At 44.3% G+C, this 18,344-nt stretch overlaps 1 protein-coding gene across 2 annotated transcripts in view; it reads left to right on the top strand.

Annotated features, from left to right (window-relative positions):
- Window positions 1-18,344, top strand: part of CHM (CHM Rab escort protein) — a 71,169-nt gene that overhangs the window by 27,818 nt on the left and 25,007 nt on the right. For both annotated transcript variants that reach the window (XM_026674675.2, XM_087972086.1), the window contains exons 6-8: window positions 1,277-1,393; window positions 2,893-3,013; window positions 3,837-4,062. In XM_026674675.2, coding sequence (XP_026530460.1) covers window positions 1,277-1,393; window positions 2,893-3,013; window positions 3,837-4,062 — 464 coding nt within the window. The remainder of the gene's footprint in view (window positions 1-1,276; window positions 1,394-2,892; window positions 3,014-3,836; window positions 4,063-18,344) is intronic.

The raw sequence follows: 18,344 nt of genomic DNA, 5'->3' as shown, positions 1-18,344 counted from the left end.
CCTGTTTTAGTCTGTTGCCATCCCTGGTCTTCTGCCCAAGATCTGGCTGGACAAGGCACACAGCTTGGATTTGAAAAGTGATTCCATCTCCTTGTGATTCTGACGATTTTTGAGAATGATGGCATGTTGTCACTTCTTTAGCGGAACATCGCCTTTTAGAAGTTTTAGGTCATCCATCTTGCACGAGGTTTTTTTGTTTTTGTTTTTTACATTCATGTCCTTCCAAGAATGTATAATAAATTTGGAGCTTATACAAAGGTGACCAAAGGTATTTAGAAGATTTAAGTTTTATGGTTTCAACTTGTAACCCCACCTTGCAAGCTTGCTGGGATATTGAAGAAATAAAGACAGACATTAAGCTCGGAGTCCATACACAAAAGTTGAGGTAGGAAGGATATGTAGAATATCAGAAAGAACATTAAAACCTCTGAAAGTCTTGTCAAATGTATTCTTCCAGAATGCATGGCTAGATATTTTTTTTTAATGATTTGAAGGTTTGAGTGTTGTGAATACCTCCAGTATGAATCTTTTTAATTTTCTTCCAGATACTTTTTTGATTTGAATAGTACCAAATACAGATAATCCTTACAACAATTTATTTGGTCACCGTTCGAAGTTACGTCGCTGGAAAAAAACATTTTTCGCACTTATGACCATGGCTATCTCACATTTATGATGGTTCCCGGGGTCATGCAATCCCCTTTTGGCAACCTTCTGACAAGCATGGGGAAGCCAGATTCATTTAACAATTGTGCTACTCGCTTAAAGAACCGCAGTGGTTCCCTTAACCCCTGGGGCAAGAGAAGTCGTAAAATGAGGCAAAATTCACTTAATAACTGTCTGGCTCAGCAGCAGAAAATCAGACTCAATGGTGGTCGTAAGTCAAGGATCACCTGTAGTTTCTTTGCATTCTAAGAGTGTCTTTCCAGTTCTTTTCCTAGTGGAATAATATACCTTTGCAGAAAAATATTACTTCGGTACTGTCTCTTCAACCTTTGAGGTTATTCCCTCCAGCTGCACAGGGCTGATTTGCTGCTGCCACTATTTATTTTTAAGAGTGTTGGCGTTCTCTTTTCTTCTCCTTCCAGTTCCTCAGCCAGAAGAGCCACTATTAATTTACCGAAATGCCCAGCATTCTTGGCAGTGGGTTCCTTGTAAGCAGTAACGGCAAGGAGGAAAAAAAATTGGTTGAAATAGCAATCGTGTTTCCTTGGAAGAATTTGTGTATATATGTTCTTCTCCCCCCCACCCACCCCCCTTTCTCTCTCTCCTGCAGCTCCTCTATTCCCGAGGGTTGCTGATCGACCTCCTCATTAAGTCCAACGTCAGCCGATATGCCGAGTTCAAAAACGTGACCCGTATTCTTGTGTTGAGAGATGGCAGAGTGGAACAGGTACGCTAACCGGTCAGATGACGAAACTGAACTCCCGGCTCATTGGAAAGTGTTCCTTTTCACTGAGCCATGGTGGCGCTATGGTTTAAAATGCAGTATTGCAGGCTGGCTCTACCCACTGCCAAGAGTTTGAGCTCTGTAAACTACTTAGAAAGAGCTGTAAAGCACTGTGAAGCGGTGTATAAGTGCTATTACCCTTCCTTCCTTCCTTCCTTCCTTCCTTCCTTCCTTCCTTCCTTCCTTCCTTCCTTCCTTCCTTCCTTCCTTCCTTCCTTCCTTCCCTCCCTCCCCTCCCTCCCTCCCTCCCTCCCTCCAGTGAATCTAGTATTGCAGGCTAAATCTGCCCACTACCAGGCTCAAGGTTGACTCAGCCTTCCATCCTTCCGAGGTGGGTCAAATGAGGACCCAGATTGTTGGGGGCAACAGGCTGACTCTGTAAACTGCTTAGAGAGGGCTATAAAAGCACTGTGAAGCAGTATATAAGTCTAAGTGCTATTGCTATATAAGAGCTGTAGTGGCACAAGTGGTATGAATGTAGTATTGCAGGCTAGCTTTGCCCATAACCAAGAGTTCAAATCTGACCTGCTCAAGGTTGACTCAGCCTTTTATCCTCCCAAGGTCAGTAAAATGAGGGCCCAGATTGTTGGGGGCAACATGCTCACTCTGTAAACCGCTTAGAGAGGGCTGTAAAAGCACTGTGAAGAAGTATATAATTCTAAATGCTATTATTGCTATTGCTATTTTGATGAATACGGTCCTAATGATTCCTGCCTCTCACTTCCATCTCTTCAGTATTTATTTTGTTTTATTTTATTAATTTTATTTTATCATTTTATTATTTATTTTATTATTCATATTTCTTCTTCCTAAACCACCCATCTCCCTCAAAGAGAGCCTCTGGGTGGCGTACAATATAATACAACTGAAATATAAAGCACTGTATACACATTAACATTAAAAGTAAAAATTAAATTAGGATTTTTTAAAAAAAATAAATGATAGAATCGTGTCAATTAAAAATCAAAAGGGGAAAAAAACATCTCAAAATGGCCATTTAACGTTGGATTATTACAGGTGGGACTCTCAAGGGAGTGGTTGTCGGTTTCTCTTTGCAAGGATTTTGTCCAGAGGTGATATTCAGCTGGTTCGGACCGGTTCTAGAGAACCGGTAGCGGAAAATTTGAGTAGTTTGGAGAACTGGCAAATCCCACCTCTGACTGGCCCTGCCAACCCCATCTATTCTCTACCTCCCGAGTCCCAGTTGATCAGCTGGGTCTTCTTTGGTTGCCCTGCACAGGAGAACGGAGCTGGAAAGCAGGTTAGTGGGGTGGTGTGGGAAAGGAGATTTTGCAGTATCCTTCCCCTGCCATTCCCACCAGGCCACGCCCACAGAACCAGTAATAAAAATTTTTTGAATCCCACCACTGATTCTGTCATTTCTCTCTCTTTGCTTGAGCCAAGTGGAAAAATGGAGGTTGACCCCAAACTCTTTGTTTCAGGTTCCATGTTCCAGAGCGGACATTTTCAATAACAAACAGCTGACGATGGTGGAAAAAAGAATGTTGATGAGATTTCTGACCTTTTGCCTGGATTTTGAACAGCGCCCAGATGAATACCAAGGTGAGCGTCCTTCGACGAATGGTGAAATCCTCTTGTCTCCTTGTTTTTCAAGGAATGGAACCCCTCTGGAAACCCCTTGATCCTATTTACCGTGAGAGCATGTGAGGAAGCGCCAGGTGGCTGGAGTTCCCAAAGGCTTTACACTGTTGGGTTGCGGTTGTGGAGATGTTCTGACCATTCATGAGGGTGGGGGAGGCCTATTGACAACTCAGCGCTCAGTCTAGACATTGGTGTCCGTGAGGCCCACGTTGGCTAACCCTAGGTTTGAAAGGGACGAGCTTAGTACCTTGGAGTAAGATAACACAGAACGGTCGCCAAGTGATCAGTTGTAAGTAAAGGGATACTTGTAATTGAGCACCTTGTGTTTTCTTGACATATATAAAGATGGTCTTCTCTTCTCTCCTCTTCTCTTCTCTCCTCTCCTCCTTCCCTCCCCTTCCCTCTCCTCCCTCCCCTCTTGTCCCCTTCCCTTCTCCTCCATTCTTCTCTTCCTCTCCTCCTTCCTTTCCTTCCCCTCTCCTCCTCCCTTCCTTTCCCCTCCTCTCCTTCCCTTATCTCCTCCCTCCTCCTTCCCTCCCTCCTTCCCTCCCTCCCTCCCTCCTTCTCTCCCTCCCTCCTTCCCTTCCCCTCTTCCCTTCTTTTCTCTCCTTCCCTTTCTCCTTCTCCCTTCTTTTCCTCTTCTCTTCTTTTCTCTTCTCTTTCCTCCCTCCCCTCTCCTCCTCCCTTCTTCTCTCTCCTCTCCTCCTTCCCTTCCCCCTCCCTTCTTCTTGTCTCTCCTCTCCTTTCCTCCTTCCCTTCCCTTCCCCCCCTTCCCCTGAGACAGCTCAGAAGGATCGCAAGTTTGCTGACTATTTAAAAACCCAGAAGTTAACTCCCAACCTGCAGCATTTCATTCTGCATTCCATTGCGATGGTCTCGGAGGCGGATTGCTGCACCATAGATGGACTGAAGGCCACTCAAAAATTTCTGCAGTGCCTGGGGCGCTACGGCAACACCCCCTTCTTATTCCCTTTGTACGGCCAAGGGGAAATCCCTCAGTGTTTTTGTCGGTAAGTGTATTTCCTCTCCCTCTCCCTCCCTCCCTCCTCCTCTCTCTCTCTTTTTAGGCACTCTCGTTCATTTTTTAAAAATTTCTTTATCGTTTTCCTTTTGACATACCCTTTAAGTGTGTGAGTAGAAAATACGCATCTGCTGTTTAAGCAAATATGGCTTGTGGGCCTTTTGTGGCTTTGCACTTGGATGGACAGAAGTCGAGAAAGTGACTCTTAGTTGGCCAACCTTTGATACTTTAGAGCAGGGTTTCTCCAAGCTTGGCAACTTTTAAGGTGTGTGGACTTCAACTCCCAGAATCCCTCAGCCATGTAAGCCTGTTTGCTGTGGTTTTATTTACCATATGGTGGTTAAAGCAAACCATGGCTTAGCATTTATCCTTATAGGTTATTGTGATGCCCGGGGCGTGGCACAAAAGCAACAAAGTCACCAAAATAGGTAAAACCCTTTTAATACCTCCAACTTGGCCCCCGATGTCCAGTTATTATCGGCTGGAGAAAAAACTCTCCCAAGAACAGTTTTTAAAGGGAAGAAATTCAGTCCGAACCCAAAGTACATATAAATTACAAAAAACCAACACAAACCATGCCGCAGCAATTAACGAGACGGGAGGATAAGGAATTGAAGATAACAACACACACACACAGTTGGGACCCCAGAACTCAGATAAGACTTGACAAACCAAAATAATTCATGCTTTGCTTCCAGCAAGTTTGCTGTGTGTAGTTTGCCTTTTTAAACAGTTTTCCCAGCTGCAGCCAATGAAGGGGATCAGGGCCCTTTCCTCCCCCATAAACCATGTTGCTCCCTTATCCGTTCCTCCCTGCATGCCCTAAGACGAAGAGGGGGGTGGCCCTGGATCTTCCTCTGAATGCCCAGCCGGACTGTGCCCTTCCCCAGTTTCCTCCACAGCCACCAGAGCCACACTCCCACTCTCTGTCAGCAGTTCCACCTCTCCCTCAGAATCAGATTCCAACAGGGGCATGACAGTTATGGTGTCACCTAGCAAACTTCAGTAGAGCACCAGAAAACGATGATGGGGAGAACAGCATTGGTAACATGGGCCGTTGGTAGCAGTCCAAAGAGACCCAGAGTGACAAAAGCATGTTACAATTTAAAATTTGTTGAAAGCAAATCACTTTTGTGCCAAAAATGAGTACAGGTCGCTTACAACCATTCGTTTAGTGATCACACAGGTAATCCTTGAGTTATGTCCACAATCAAGCCCAACATTTCTGTTGCTAAGTGAAAAATTGGTTAAGTGAGCTTTGCCGCATTTTACAACCTGTCTTGCCTCCGTTGTTAAGTGAATCACTGCAGTTGTTAACGTTAGTCACCCGGGCAAAAATTCAGTTATCAAATGTCTCGCTTAGCAACAGAAATTTTGGGCTTGATTGCGGTAATAAGTCAAGGACTACCTGTACCCTGATATGCAGTGGTGGGATTCCACATTTTTCCTACCAGTTCTATGACAGTGCGCTTATAGGACAGGAAATATAGAACGGGAAAGGCCGGGGGCGGGTGGGCAAGGCCAGCCAGAGGTGGTGTTTGCCAGTTCTCTGAACTACTCAAAATTTCTGCTACCGGTATGCCAGAACCAGTCCGAACCGGCTGAATACCACCCTCTGCTGGTGTCAGGATTCCAGCAATCGTATTCAGAGTTTTGCAGTGTTAATTCAGTGCCAGAAAAATAAACGGCTGATGGCTGATGCTTCATTTAATGTCTTTATAAACATAATAAGTAAATTTTGCAAACCAGTTGTAGATTTCTCCGAAACAGAGCAAACTCAGACAGAAACATTTTGCAAGTAACTTCAGCAGCACAGAACAGAGAGAACTTCCAGTTTCACTTTAGTTCAGCTGGCAAGCAAGAGGAGCGAAGCAGTTTCATTTTCAACAGACAGACTCCGAGCTTCACATAGCTGCAGAGTTGCAGAGCTTCATATAGAGCCACGCCTAGACTACTTCTAGTTTCAGTTTCCAAACTATCCTCATTGGCTGATTTAGTTGCTATGCCTATTCATTGGCTGACCTTGTTACCATGCTCTATTCCAATTCATGAATATACTCTGACAAATCGCTCTAATTAAATCATGATTCTTGAGCCAAACTTCAAAAAACTTCAAAGGATTCATTAGAAGCGACATACTGGCACTGTCATGTCTGGAGCCAACTCTGGCATATGTCATTTACAGTCCCATGTGACCCTGTTTCCCCCCCCCCTTCCCCCCTGGGTGTCTCATAAACCAGATTCTCCACTTGAACACGTTCACAGGGCTGGGTGTCATTATTCACGGTCTCCAATTAAATATATTTGTGGACAAAAACTCTGGTATTTTAGTTACAATCTTTTAAAGAGAAAGAGTTGGAATGTACTTTTGCTTTCAACTGCTGCACTGCTCTTCCAGATTTCCTCCCCCCCCCTTTTATGGCAACTACTAAAACAGGCATAGGAATGTTTTATGAGTTGAGAGCTGGTATGTGTTTCCCAGTTTTTCCTGGCCTGTAAGATTTCCAGGAAGAGCGTTCAACCGGTCTACCAACTGGCAACCACTCTGCCTATACATCACAGCCTACAATGTTTTTTATCGCCGGGTTATCAGAATAAGGTGTCACTGGCCCTGTGATTTCTAACCGCCTCTTCATATCCTCTTTTAATGTAACCCTCTTAAGCGCTCCTTGCACTCGGTTATCCTGTGTCTTCTCATCAAGGCTACCATTATAAACGGCAGGCATGCATATTTATGTGAATGATTCAAAGACATTTGTAAGTCATATCCTTGCATTCCGAATGAGCTGGCCATCCACTCTGCAGTGATCTTGAGAACTGGGGTGGGGTGTGGTGGTGTCCCTGAAGCATACGTAAAATCAGGAGTTATTCTGAAACAATTGTGAGCCAAACTGATGAGTACTACTACTACTACTACTACTTCTTCTTCTTCTTCTTCTTCTTCTTCTTCTTCTTCTTCTTCTTCTTCTTCTTCTTCTTCTTCTTCTTCTTCTTCTTCTTCTTCTTCTCCTCTTCTTCCTCCTCCCTCTTCTCCTCTTCTTCCTCTTCCTCCCTCCTCCCCTCCTCCTCCTCCTCCTCCTCTCCTTCTCCTTCTCCTTCTCCTCTCCTTCTCCTTCTTCTCCTTCTTCTCCTTCTTCTTCGTTAATCTTTAATGAGATTCACAGCCTTTTGGGCTGGTTGGTAGCTCAACATCTCGAGTCCTAACCACGGACCTAAGAACTGTTCAGGTAGCGTCGGAGGATATAAGCTGTTCCAAGTAGGGTGGTTTTTTGTAGAATAAGGGTATTCAAGTCTGATAAATTCAGAATTTCCAAATAGCGAGGCAGCTGTTTAGGTATTGCTCCAAGGGCTCCAGTTACAATTGGGATAACACATGGTTTCTTTTTCCAAAGTCGTTTAACTTCAATTTGTAAGTCCAGATACTTTGTGATTTTTTCTTGCTGCACGTCTACAATTTGTGCATCACCAAGTATTGCAATGTCAATGAACCAAACCTTTTTCTTTTCAACTATGGTTAGATCAGGTGTGTTGTGGGCGAAGTGCCTGTCAGTCTGAATTCTGAAGTCCCACAAGATCTTGACTTTTTCATTCTCCAGAACCTTCTCAACCTGATGTTCCCAGTAGTTGTTACTATACTCAAATCCAAACTTTTGGCACAGTTTCCAGTGAATGATTTTAGCAACTCGGTTATGGCGTTCTAGATAGTCAGTTTGTGAAATTTTGCTGCACCCTTTTTTCTAATTATTAGTATTAGTATTATTATTGCTCCGTAACTACCATCGACAGAGGTGCCCATTTTTAAATGCAGGGCTCATCCGAATGACATTTACACACTGGCAATCATTTGTTTCTTCACTGCTTTTTAGTGCTGGTTGTAGATGGGGGGAGGTTTTGAAGTATTTCTAGCAGGACTAGCAGATTCTGTAACAGCTTGGTTCCCTAGGGGTTCGGACCCAGCTCTCCAAACACGACAAACCCTTTGAAGTTAACTCAATGATTCCTTTAATTAGGAGTGCCAGCAACCCCAACAAAAAGTTTCTCTGTCAACTCAGGCTAACAAGTCCATCTAGAAGATGAATAGTTGTCTGCCACATCTATTCATCTCCTCCCCCTGCCTTTTATTCCCAGAACTAGGGTGTGGCTTTGCTAGCAAGGACCCAAGGACCGGCCCACAGATTTCCACTGATCTCCTCTCCTCTCCTCTGCCTGCTGCACATCCTCACGTCAGGCACTGGAGCCAACTGTTCCTCCCCTTCCTCATCAGCCACCTCCAGATCTGGGAGCTGTTGACTCTCCATCTGAGGGCTAATGGACGGGCCCGGCTCCGCCACAACACTAGGCCATCCGTCTGGCAAACTCGCAAGATTCATTTTTCTCGCCATGTCCATGTTTACATCCGAACTAGACTGTGTCGTTTCTCTGTGGCACGTAGTATATGTGGGTATTTGCATACTTTGGTATATTTATTTATTTTGTCATGTTTTTGTAGCATATATTGGAGGTGTTTTGAGAGCTGCATACAACGAAATTTCATTTTGATGTTTGCCGATTAGTGTACATTCAAAGTGACAGTAAAGTTATTATTCTAAGTCTAGATCTAACCAATACATAGTTTCTTCTTCCTGACGAATGGATTCCTTTTCCATGCCTGAGTGAACTGGAACCTCGGATTCCCTTCTTTTGATGGAAGGAATCTCCTTTCAGTGGAGGGTGGGAACTTCTGACAACTTTATGGTGGGGTTTTAAAATACATCTGGCAATAAAAATGAAAGCATTCCATTGTTCCAACAGGGGGACAATCAACTACTTTTCTTCCTGGAGGCCGTTTTTCTTCTCTTCCCTCCTCTTGGTCCCCCAAAACCGCACAAAAAGACATTTTTACATTTTTTCTAGAGTATGAAAGAAAGACTGTCATGGAACTACTCTAAAGAATAATCATGCTGATTCAGAAGATTTATCCTGACCCCAGTAAGATCAGATAGTTGTGATTAGAAGCTCAGGGTTGAGCTGTGGTGTCCTTGGTGCTCTCTGAGCTTGGTTGTTTCATGGAAAGGTTTCATTACCCATCTAGGGAACATCATCAGTGCTAGAAGGCGGGGTGGGTGGGTGGGTTGCAGGGAGGAGGAGGACTGTGGGGTCCTTGGTGCTTTCTGAGCTTGGTTGTTTTCTTGCAGTTTTCTTTCATTACCCAGCTAGGGAACCTCATTAGTGCTGGAAGGGAGTGGGGTTGGGGAGGAGGAGGAGGAAGAGGAGGAGGAAGAAGACTATGGGGTGCTTTGGGGGGGTTGAAGAAGAGGACTGTGAGGACCTTGATGGTCTAGGAGTTTGGGTTGTTTTCTTGGAGATATTTCATTACCAAACTAGATAACATCATCAGTGCTAGAAGGAATTAGGGTGTGTGGAGGGGAGGAGAAATGGAAGGGAAGGAGGAAGATTGTGGAGTCCTTGGTGCTCTCTGAGCCTGATTGTTTTCTTGCAAACCTTTCATTACCCAACTAGGGAACCGCATCAGTGCTAGGAGGGGAGGGGGGTTGGGGAGGAGAAGGACGATGGGGTGCTTGGCAGGATGGGGGTTGAGGAGGAGGACTGTAGGTCCTTGGTGGTCTAGGAGCTTGGGTTGTTTTCTGGGAGATGGTTCATGACCCAAACTAGGTAACATCAGTGTTGGAATGACATAATGTATGTGGAGTGGAGGAGAAATGGAAGAGGAGGAGGAGGAGGAGGGCTGTGGGGTCCTTGGTGCTCTCTGAGTTTGGTTGTTTTCTTGCAGACGTTTCATTACCCAAACTAGGTAATATCATCAGTGGTAGAAGGAATTAGGGTGTGTGGAGAGGAGGAGAAATGGAAGGGGAGGAAGGACGAGGAAAACTTTGTGGTCCTTGCTGTTCTCTGAGGTTGGTTGTTTCCTTGCGGAAGTTTCATAATCCAACTAGGGAACATCATCAGTGCTAGAAAGGAGTGGGGTTTGTGGAGGGGAGGAGGAGCAGGAGGAGAGGAGGAGTCAGGAAGGACGAGGAAGACTTTGGGGTCCTTACTGTTCTCTGAGATTGGTTGTTTCCTTGCAGACGTTTCATAATCCAACTAGGGAACATCATCAGTGCCAGCTGACAATCGGTAAGGAAACGTCTGCATGGAAACAACCCAGCTCAGAGAGCACCCAAGAACCCCACATTCTCCCAACAAATGTATGTTAGAGTGATGCCCAACTCTCCTGTTTCCTAAAGGAGAAGCCACGGTGTGTATGGTGGATTTAAGGGTAAGGGGTGGGAAATTTTGCTGGATCTCCAGTTCGACATGGATGATCCTAGATAGCCTTCAGCTTTTGCCAAGACTGAGATCAAGAAGCTCTCCTGGTATTTGCTTCTTCCTTTTCTTTGGCTCCAATGTAGAAGATGCTTTTTTATTGTTTGACTGCTGTACATAACCCAGGCCAAAAGAAAAGCAGAGGAAAAAGTGCAGAGCCTTTCTTAGCTAACTTAATTTCTTAGTAAATAAAGAAAGAAATCCTTTAATTCAAGCCTTCTCCAGCCACGCTAGACTCCTTCCCATTACCCCAGACAATCCCGGTGCTGCCACCTCATCTTTGAAGATCCAAAGTTCATTAAGGCTGATTTAATCACGAGTGCGTGTGTTTTAATGTGTTAGTTCTACCCATCTACCAACACAGGAACACCCCCCCATCTCTCTCGTAGATCCTTGACTGTACAGTTATGCAGAGGTGTTAATTGGCAATTTAATAATAAATGACACCCAATTTCAAGCATGATGAAAACCTTTATCACCAGTTTTAAAGAGCCAATTTACATTCTGCAGGCCGTTCTCATGGAAGGTAGAGGGAAGAGGAGAACGGTAGCTCCTCGACGGCAGAACGGGGAATCGTAGTTGGTGGGAGGTGAGCTGCCAGGATGTCAACGCAAAATTGAACGAATTGAATCCAAAGCAGCTTCTGAAATTCCCATTGCAGTGGTCCTCCACTTATAACCACAGTCGGGAAAGGAACTTTTGGTTGCCAAAGAACCCTAATTTCCTTCCCTTCCTCCCTCTTCCCTTTCCCACTCCCTGTCCCTCACTTCCTTCTTCCCTCCCTCCCTCCCTCCCTCCCTCCCTCCCTCCCTTCCTTCCTTCCTTCCTTCCTTCCTTCCTTCCTTCCTTCCAGTGAATCTTACTTTGGGACAAATCTCAGTGAAGTGAGACGATCCATCACGTCTTGAGAGCTGCTCTCCTATGATGGATGGATAGATTGGTAAAGTAACTCAATAATCTTCACTTTTTCTCTCTGGGTTATTCACAGATCAGTGAGCGCTGTCGTTAATAAAGCTATGGAATGCTTTTGTTGTCCTTGCCCGCATTATTTCTCAAGTTTTGACAGGACAGGCCTTTTAATTTGAAAATAACCTTTGTGTTGAAACATGCCTCCTTAAGCACACAAAGGCCTTTGTGAGAGTTCCACTTCACAATCCGTTGTGTGGAAACCGTTTCTCGGAAAAGGCCATTCGGGATTCTTCGAGATTTTGTTTTGTTGACTACTCAGTTGCTGGATACAGGCAGTCCTCAACTTACAACAGTTTGCTTAGTGACCATTTTGAAGTTACAACGGCACTGCGGGGAAAAAGTGACTTATGACCATTTTTCACACTTAATGGCTGTTGCAGCATCCCTGTGGTGATCAAAACAGTGACACTTGACAACTGACTCACATTTATGACAGTGGCAGTGTCCGCAGGGTCACATGATCCGCTTTTACGACCTTCTGACGACCTAACCCAAAGCCAGATTCACTTAACCAGTGAATTTCTAACTTAACAGCAGCAGTGATTCACTTAACAAATGTGGCAAGAATGGTCGTAAAACGACGCACAACACACTTAATAAATGTCTCGTTTAGCAATGAAAATTTTGGGCTCAGTTGTGGTTGTAAGTGCATGTGTTTAAGATGTGCAAAATGATTAAATCCATCTCCTGGCCCAGGGATAGCAATAGCAGTAGCCCTTAGACTTATATACCGCTTCACAGTGCTTTACAGCCCTCTCTAAGGGGTTTACAGAGTCAGCCTATTGCCCCCAATAATCTGGGTCCTCATTTTACCAACCTCGGAAGGATGGAAGGCTGAGTGAACCTTGAGCCAGTCAGGATCGAACTGCTGTTATTGGGCAGAGTTAGCCTGCAATACTGCATTGTGTTCACCGGGAAGGGGGGAGGGAGGGAGAGAAGGAAGGAGGGAAGGAAATGAGAGAGAGTCAGATAGGAAGGAGACAGGAAGGAAGGAGGGAAGGAAAATAGCAATACCCTTAGACTTATATGTCACTTTATAGTGCTTTACTGCCCTCTCTAAGCGGTTTATAGAGTCAACTTATCGCCCCCAAACAATCTGGGTCCTCCTTTTACCGAACTCAGAAGGTTGGATCTCTGACTTTCTTTTTTGGAGGGGGGAGCATATTCTTTAATACCCAATCAGATCAGATGCTTGGATGCCTCTGGAGGAGCAATTCGCCTGAAGTTCCTCCTAGGACAGTAGATGGTTAAGAAAGCCAGCATGGCGTAGTGTTTGGAAGCACGCGCAAAACACATTAAGCCAAAAAAAATCACATGATGCTGAAAGCCATGTTTGATTAGTTAGTGTAGTTTATGAAGCCATCCATGCCCTGCTCCTTCAGTTAAGCAAAACAGTGTGGAGCACCAAACAGGTCCAGGTTGACTCGGCCCTCCATCCTTCCAAGGTTGCTATAATGGGGACCCAGATTGTTGGTGGCAAGATGCTGATTCCGTGAACTGCTTAGAGAGGGCTGTAAAACTCTGTGAAGCGGTTTATAAGTCTAAGGGCTATTGCTAATACTATCTTCCTTCCTTCCTTCCTTCCTTCCTTCCTTCCTTCCTTCCTTCCTTCCTTCCTTCCTTCCTTCCTTCCTTCCTTCCTTCCTTCCTTCCTTCCTTCCTTCCTTCCTTCCTTCCTTCCTTCCTTCCTTCCCAATGGTTAGAATGCAGTATTGCAGATAATTCTGCCCACTACCAGGAGTTTGATCCTGACTGGCTCAAGGTTGACTCAGCCTTCCATCTTTCCGAGATCGGTAAAATGAGGACCCAGATTACTGGACTAGAATAAGCAGGAACCAGGTCTATATCCCATCCAACCTAAAGAGTTATTATCTTTTAGCCTGATTTTATTTATTGGCTATACAAGTAGTGATTGACTTATGATCACAGTTGAGCCCAGAATTTCTGTTACTAAAGTTTTGCCCCATGGAATGACCTTTCTCGCCACAGTTGTTAAGTGAATCATTGCAATTGTTAAGTTAATAACCTGATTGTGAAAATAATCTGGCTTCCCCGTTGACTTTGCTTGTCCGAAGGTCGCAAAAGGATGATCACATGACCCGCGGGATGCTGCAACTGTCATAAATATGAGTCAGCTGCCAAGCATCAGGATTTTGATCACATCATCACGGAGATGCTGCAAAGGTGGTAATTCAGTGTAATGTGGTAATTTCAGTGTTGTAACTTTGAACGGTCACTAACTGAACCAATTTAAGTCAAGCACTACCTGTATTGGCCATATTTCCACCAAAGAGCTGAGCGATACACCTGGATTCCATATTTCTATTTGATCTTTTCCCCTCCATTATTAAACAGACCAAAAAGAGAGAGAGAGAAAAACAACAAACTGAACCATAAAAAAAGAAATCAAAACAACAGCAAATTAGTGAATGATCCAAAATAATCCGCTGAGCTTCAGGGTGGAGAAATTATTTGAACCCTGTCCATCATATATTACTCTGTTTCCCCCCAAATAAGGCACAACCAGAAAATAAGCCCTAGCGTGATTTTTTCAGAATGCTCGTAATATAAGCCCTACCCCAAAAATAAGCCCTGGTTAAGATTGTCAGCCAGATGGATGCATTTAGTAACATATTTCCCTGAAAATAAGACCTAATCGGAAAATTAAGACCTAATGTGGTTTTTGGAGCAAAAATTAATATAAGACCCGGTCTTATTTTCGGGGAAACACGGGTACATATTAAATCATGGTTTATGATAACACAATAGGTGAACCCAGCACGATTGTGTTTATGTTGTTAAAAGCTCGTTCAAAGTTTATGATGAATCACTCACCAACTGCTGTCTCCCATTCAGAATGATTAGACTTATCCGCAAAACTGCTTTGCGGTGCTAAGGTATTGTTCAAAGTAACCAAGTTAAATCAGTCACATGGTGGTTAAGTGAATCTGGCTTCCCCATTGACTTTGCTTGTCAGAAGATCTCAAGTGGGGGATCACATGCCCTTGGGACATGTTAGTTGCCAAGCCTCTGAATTTGGATCAGGTGACCATGGGGATGTGGCAACAGTCATAAGTGTGAAAAACGGTCATAAGTCACTTTTTTCAGTGCTGTTGTGACTTGGGACGGCCACTAAATGAACTGTTGTAAGTCAAGGACTACCTACCCGTGTTTCCCTGAAAATAAGACCCTGTCTTTTTTTTTTCTTTTTTCTTTGCCACCGAGAAGGGCATCAGGTCTTATTTTCAGGGGGGGGATGTTGTCCACTGACTCATCTCACTTGACTCTGAACCTTTCCGGTTGTGCTACCCGCTTATGAGATGAGCTCCGGGAAGGGAGTGGGTCATGAGTGGCACAGCAGGAAGAGCCACTCGTCTTTCTCGCTGGTGCAAAGCCAGCTCCCCTCCTGTGGTGCATCTTGGGAAACAGGCAAAGATGTACCTGACAGAACTCATAAACAGGTAGCCAAACTACTACTCTGTAACTGCATTGTAATATAATTAATGTAACAATGCAATGTGCTAATACCGTGTTTCGCTAGGGCTTATTTGGGGAGGAATGTTATCCACTGAGTAACCTCACTTGTGCACGTTGCTCCTGGCCTCCTTTTCGCTGTCAGAGGCCTTCATCCAGAGCCTTGTTATCAGCTACAGAGGCCTTCAGGGAAGCTTTGCCAGCTGCAGAAGAAATGGGCTGGCAAGGCAGGTGTTGGAGTGTGCGAGGCCTGGCTGCACCTATCTGGAGGTAACTAGTAGGGCAGCTCCACCCCACCTTCTCACCCTAGCTTAATTTTTACCTGTGTACCCTGGAGTGGTGGAGAGTCTTAATTAGGGCTTATTTTTGGGGTAGGGCTTCTATTGGGCACGTGTAAAAAAAAAATCAAGTTAGGACTTACTTTTGGGGTAGGTCCTATTTTCGGGGAAACGCTGTGGCAGCTGAATTTCAGAGCTGATATCATGGATACTTTCTGGATTCTTGACACTCCGTACCTTGAAAGCATCTCATAAAGAAGTATTTGAATTGTTTTTTATTGCCTTCTTCCAAATGTTCTGATCCAAGAGACTCTCCAGGCTTGTCAACCTCCTGCCCGGCACCAGGCGCGCCAAGCCCGAAGCCTCTTGTAACATTCATGTTTTAATTAAAGAAAACAACCCGTTAGAGGCAGTTATTTTCTGCGGGAAGAGTAATGAAGATTTATTTTAGGGAGTGACCTTCACTGGATTAGCTCTAGCAGTAATCAGTAGAATTAATAGAATAATCAAATTATATGCAAACTCATAAATCACGGCGGGAACGGTGCTGTCAGAAGTTCGGCTATTAATGGGCTCCATTGTTGTGCTGTTGTATTAGAAATTGCAGCGGCTGGTTTTTTTTTTCTTCCTTCTTTTTTTTCTCCATGATAGGAACTGAAATGGCATTTGAAGGCTAGGGAGGAGGGAGCAGGGGGAGCAGAGAGGCGACTAGCAGGGCAAAAATTTTCACAACTGTTAATTTAGCTGTAATGTGGTTTGATGTCAGCAGGGCAGAGTTGAAGCGGAGTGCAGATTCAAGGCATGATCTTTCAGCCGAGGCGGAATCATTGGCAGAGACAGTAGCCAGTTAATTAGAAGAATGATCAGTTTAAATGTCTATTTAGGGTTAATAGTAATCAGAAGTACTTTGTGCTTGGGCCCCAGCCAAACCAACCCTCTGCGTTTAGTCTATTTTAAATAGAGGAACAAAACATAACATGGATACGATAATGGATCTGATTGTCACAACGGATTTCAACTTTTCTGATTTAAGAAAAAAAATCTGTCGTGTCAATGCCAAATTTTAGCTCTTAACCTGTTTTCTGTGTTTCCTGACAGTTAGGTGATGTACAGGCAGTCCTCGAATTTTGAGCCCAAGGTTTCTGTTGCTAAGTGAGACGTTTGTTAAATGAGTTTTGCGGCATTTGATGTCCCAAGGGCATATGATCCCTGCTTGAGATCTTCTGACAAGCAAAGTCAATGGGGAAGCCAGGCTCACTTATCAACTGCAGAGATTCATTTAATCGCTGTGGCAACGAAGGCCATAAAACGGGGAAAAGCTCCCCATTTTTGGAGGAGACTGGAGAAGGGCAAAGTCCGGCTGGACAGAGAAGAGGAGAGGTAGAACAAGGCAAAGGGAATTCAGAGGAAGACCCAGGCCCAGCTCCTCTTCATCCTAGGGCATGCAGGGAGGAACGGAGAAGGGAGCAACGTGAGTTGCATGGCTTACGGGGGAGGAAAGGGCCCCGATTCCCTTCATTAGCTGCAGCTGGGAACACAGTGTATAAAAGAGGAAGCTGTGCACAGCAAGTCATTGGGAGCAAATGTGAATTTATCTTGTATCCTCGTGGCTTATTTGTGTTCCTGGTGTCTTCCCAACTGTGTGAGTTTTGCCGTGCTTTCAAGTCTGAAATTCCTTCTCCTGCCCTGTCAAGTTAATTACTTCAGCTTGGTTTGTTTGGATTTTTAGTTACAGTTTGTTATGTACGTTGTTTTGGACTGGATTTTTTACAGTTAAAGGCTGTTCCTGGGAGAGTTTTTCTCCAGCTGAAGGTAACCAGGACATTAGGGGCAAAGTTGGAGATAATAAAGGGACTCTTCTTGCTTATTTGGCTGTGTTGCCTTTGTGCCACACCCCAGGTCATCACAGGTGTGTGTATAATGTTCATCCATGGATGGCACTTGTCCATGTTCATTCATCCATTCCATCCTACATTCAGAACCAGGAATGAGATAAACTTTAAGAAAGGAGATTGCCAACTTCATAGGTTTTTCCCAGTTGTTCTCTTCTCCCAACAGCCTTACTGGTTTTGGGGTTCTGGAAGGCCCATCACATTTGGGGTTCTGGAAGGCCCATCACATAAAACATGAGTAATTGATGAACATTGGAGCTTGGTTTTCTGTCCTGACTAAGTAGGCAGAGAAGAATATTTAGGACTTATTTTCAGCGGCAGGCCAATCAGGAATAGAAATCATACGATTTTCAGACTCTTTTATTACTTTATCCTCAAAAGTATGAAAATAATCCTGGTGGTTCAGCTTTTCAACTTGTTGATTCAGCTGGATGTGGCAGAAAAAAAAAGAAAAGAAAAACCAGTGATTTAACTGAGGAGGAAAATTACTAAGTGCTTTTGCTGTCATTGTGAGTTGCTGCATGTTGCTCGTTGTTTTATTGTTTTCAGCAGACATTTCTTTGACAAACACATATGTTTAGTTTCCTCTGCCGAGTTGCCAAAAAACACTGCCTCCTATTATGGGAGAAACAAATCTAATTATTTAGCTTTTGGAAATACATATTTTTTTCATATTTTATAGACAAAAAGATCCAACCTTTTCATTTGGTGCCGCCTTCGGTAGTATTTCCCTCTCTTTGTTTTTAAGCTGCTAAGTCACTCTGGTTTTGCATTTGGTGACCTTTCTTTTAATTGAGAGAGGGACCTTTATTGAAGGCACAAAGGCATTGTTCCAACATCTGCCGTATCATTTGTCACTTGGTCTTGATTATTGTTCTCCAGCCAGGGATCTGGGGTAACAATCTCTAGTCAAAAGAGGCTATTTTAAGTGCAGGTTGGTAAGTCGGTGGATTTTGGCAGTAGGAAGTGAAAAAGCAATGATGATAGGAGGTGGAACCTCCAGATTTTATTAGCTGAAAGCACCATGGTGCTTTTTTATGTGAACCCCACTACTAACCATTACTGAAATACAGACATTTGCACCTGTGTTTGTTGATGTTTGTAACAAACCTCGATGTTATGACAGGGGTCGGCAACCCGCGGCTCTGGAGCCGCATGTGGCTCTTTCATCCCTCTGCTGCAGCTCCGTGTCGCCTCCACAATTGATAGGGCTTTCTGTTAGGACAGGTAGAGGAAAAAGGATGCCGCACTAAGAGGAGACTCTATGGTGGGGGAACCAGCTCCAGAATTGAATGGGGGGCTTCCGGTTAGGACCTTTGTGGCTCTTTGAGTGTTTAAGGTTGCTGATCCCTGTG

Source organism: Notechis scutatus, chromosome 10 (genome assembly GCF_049901735.1).
Source record: "Notechis scutatus isolate UNSWTSFEM ecotype Mainland chromosome 10, rNotScu1.2, whole genome shotgun sequence".
In the NCBI taxonomy this organism is placed as follows: Eukaryota; Metazoa; Chordata; class Lepidosauria; order Squamata; family Elapidae; genus Notechis; species Notechis scutatus.
The sequence above is the reverse complement of the archived record's forward strand: the minus strand, read 5'-3'. Positions and strand labels throughout refer to the sequence as shown.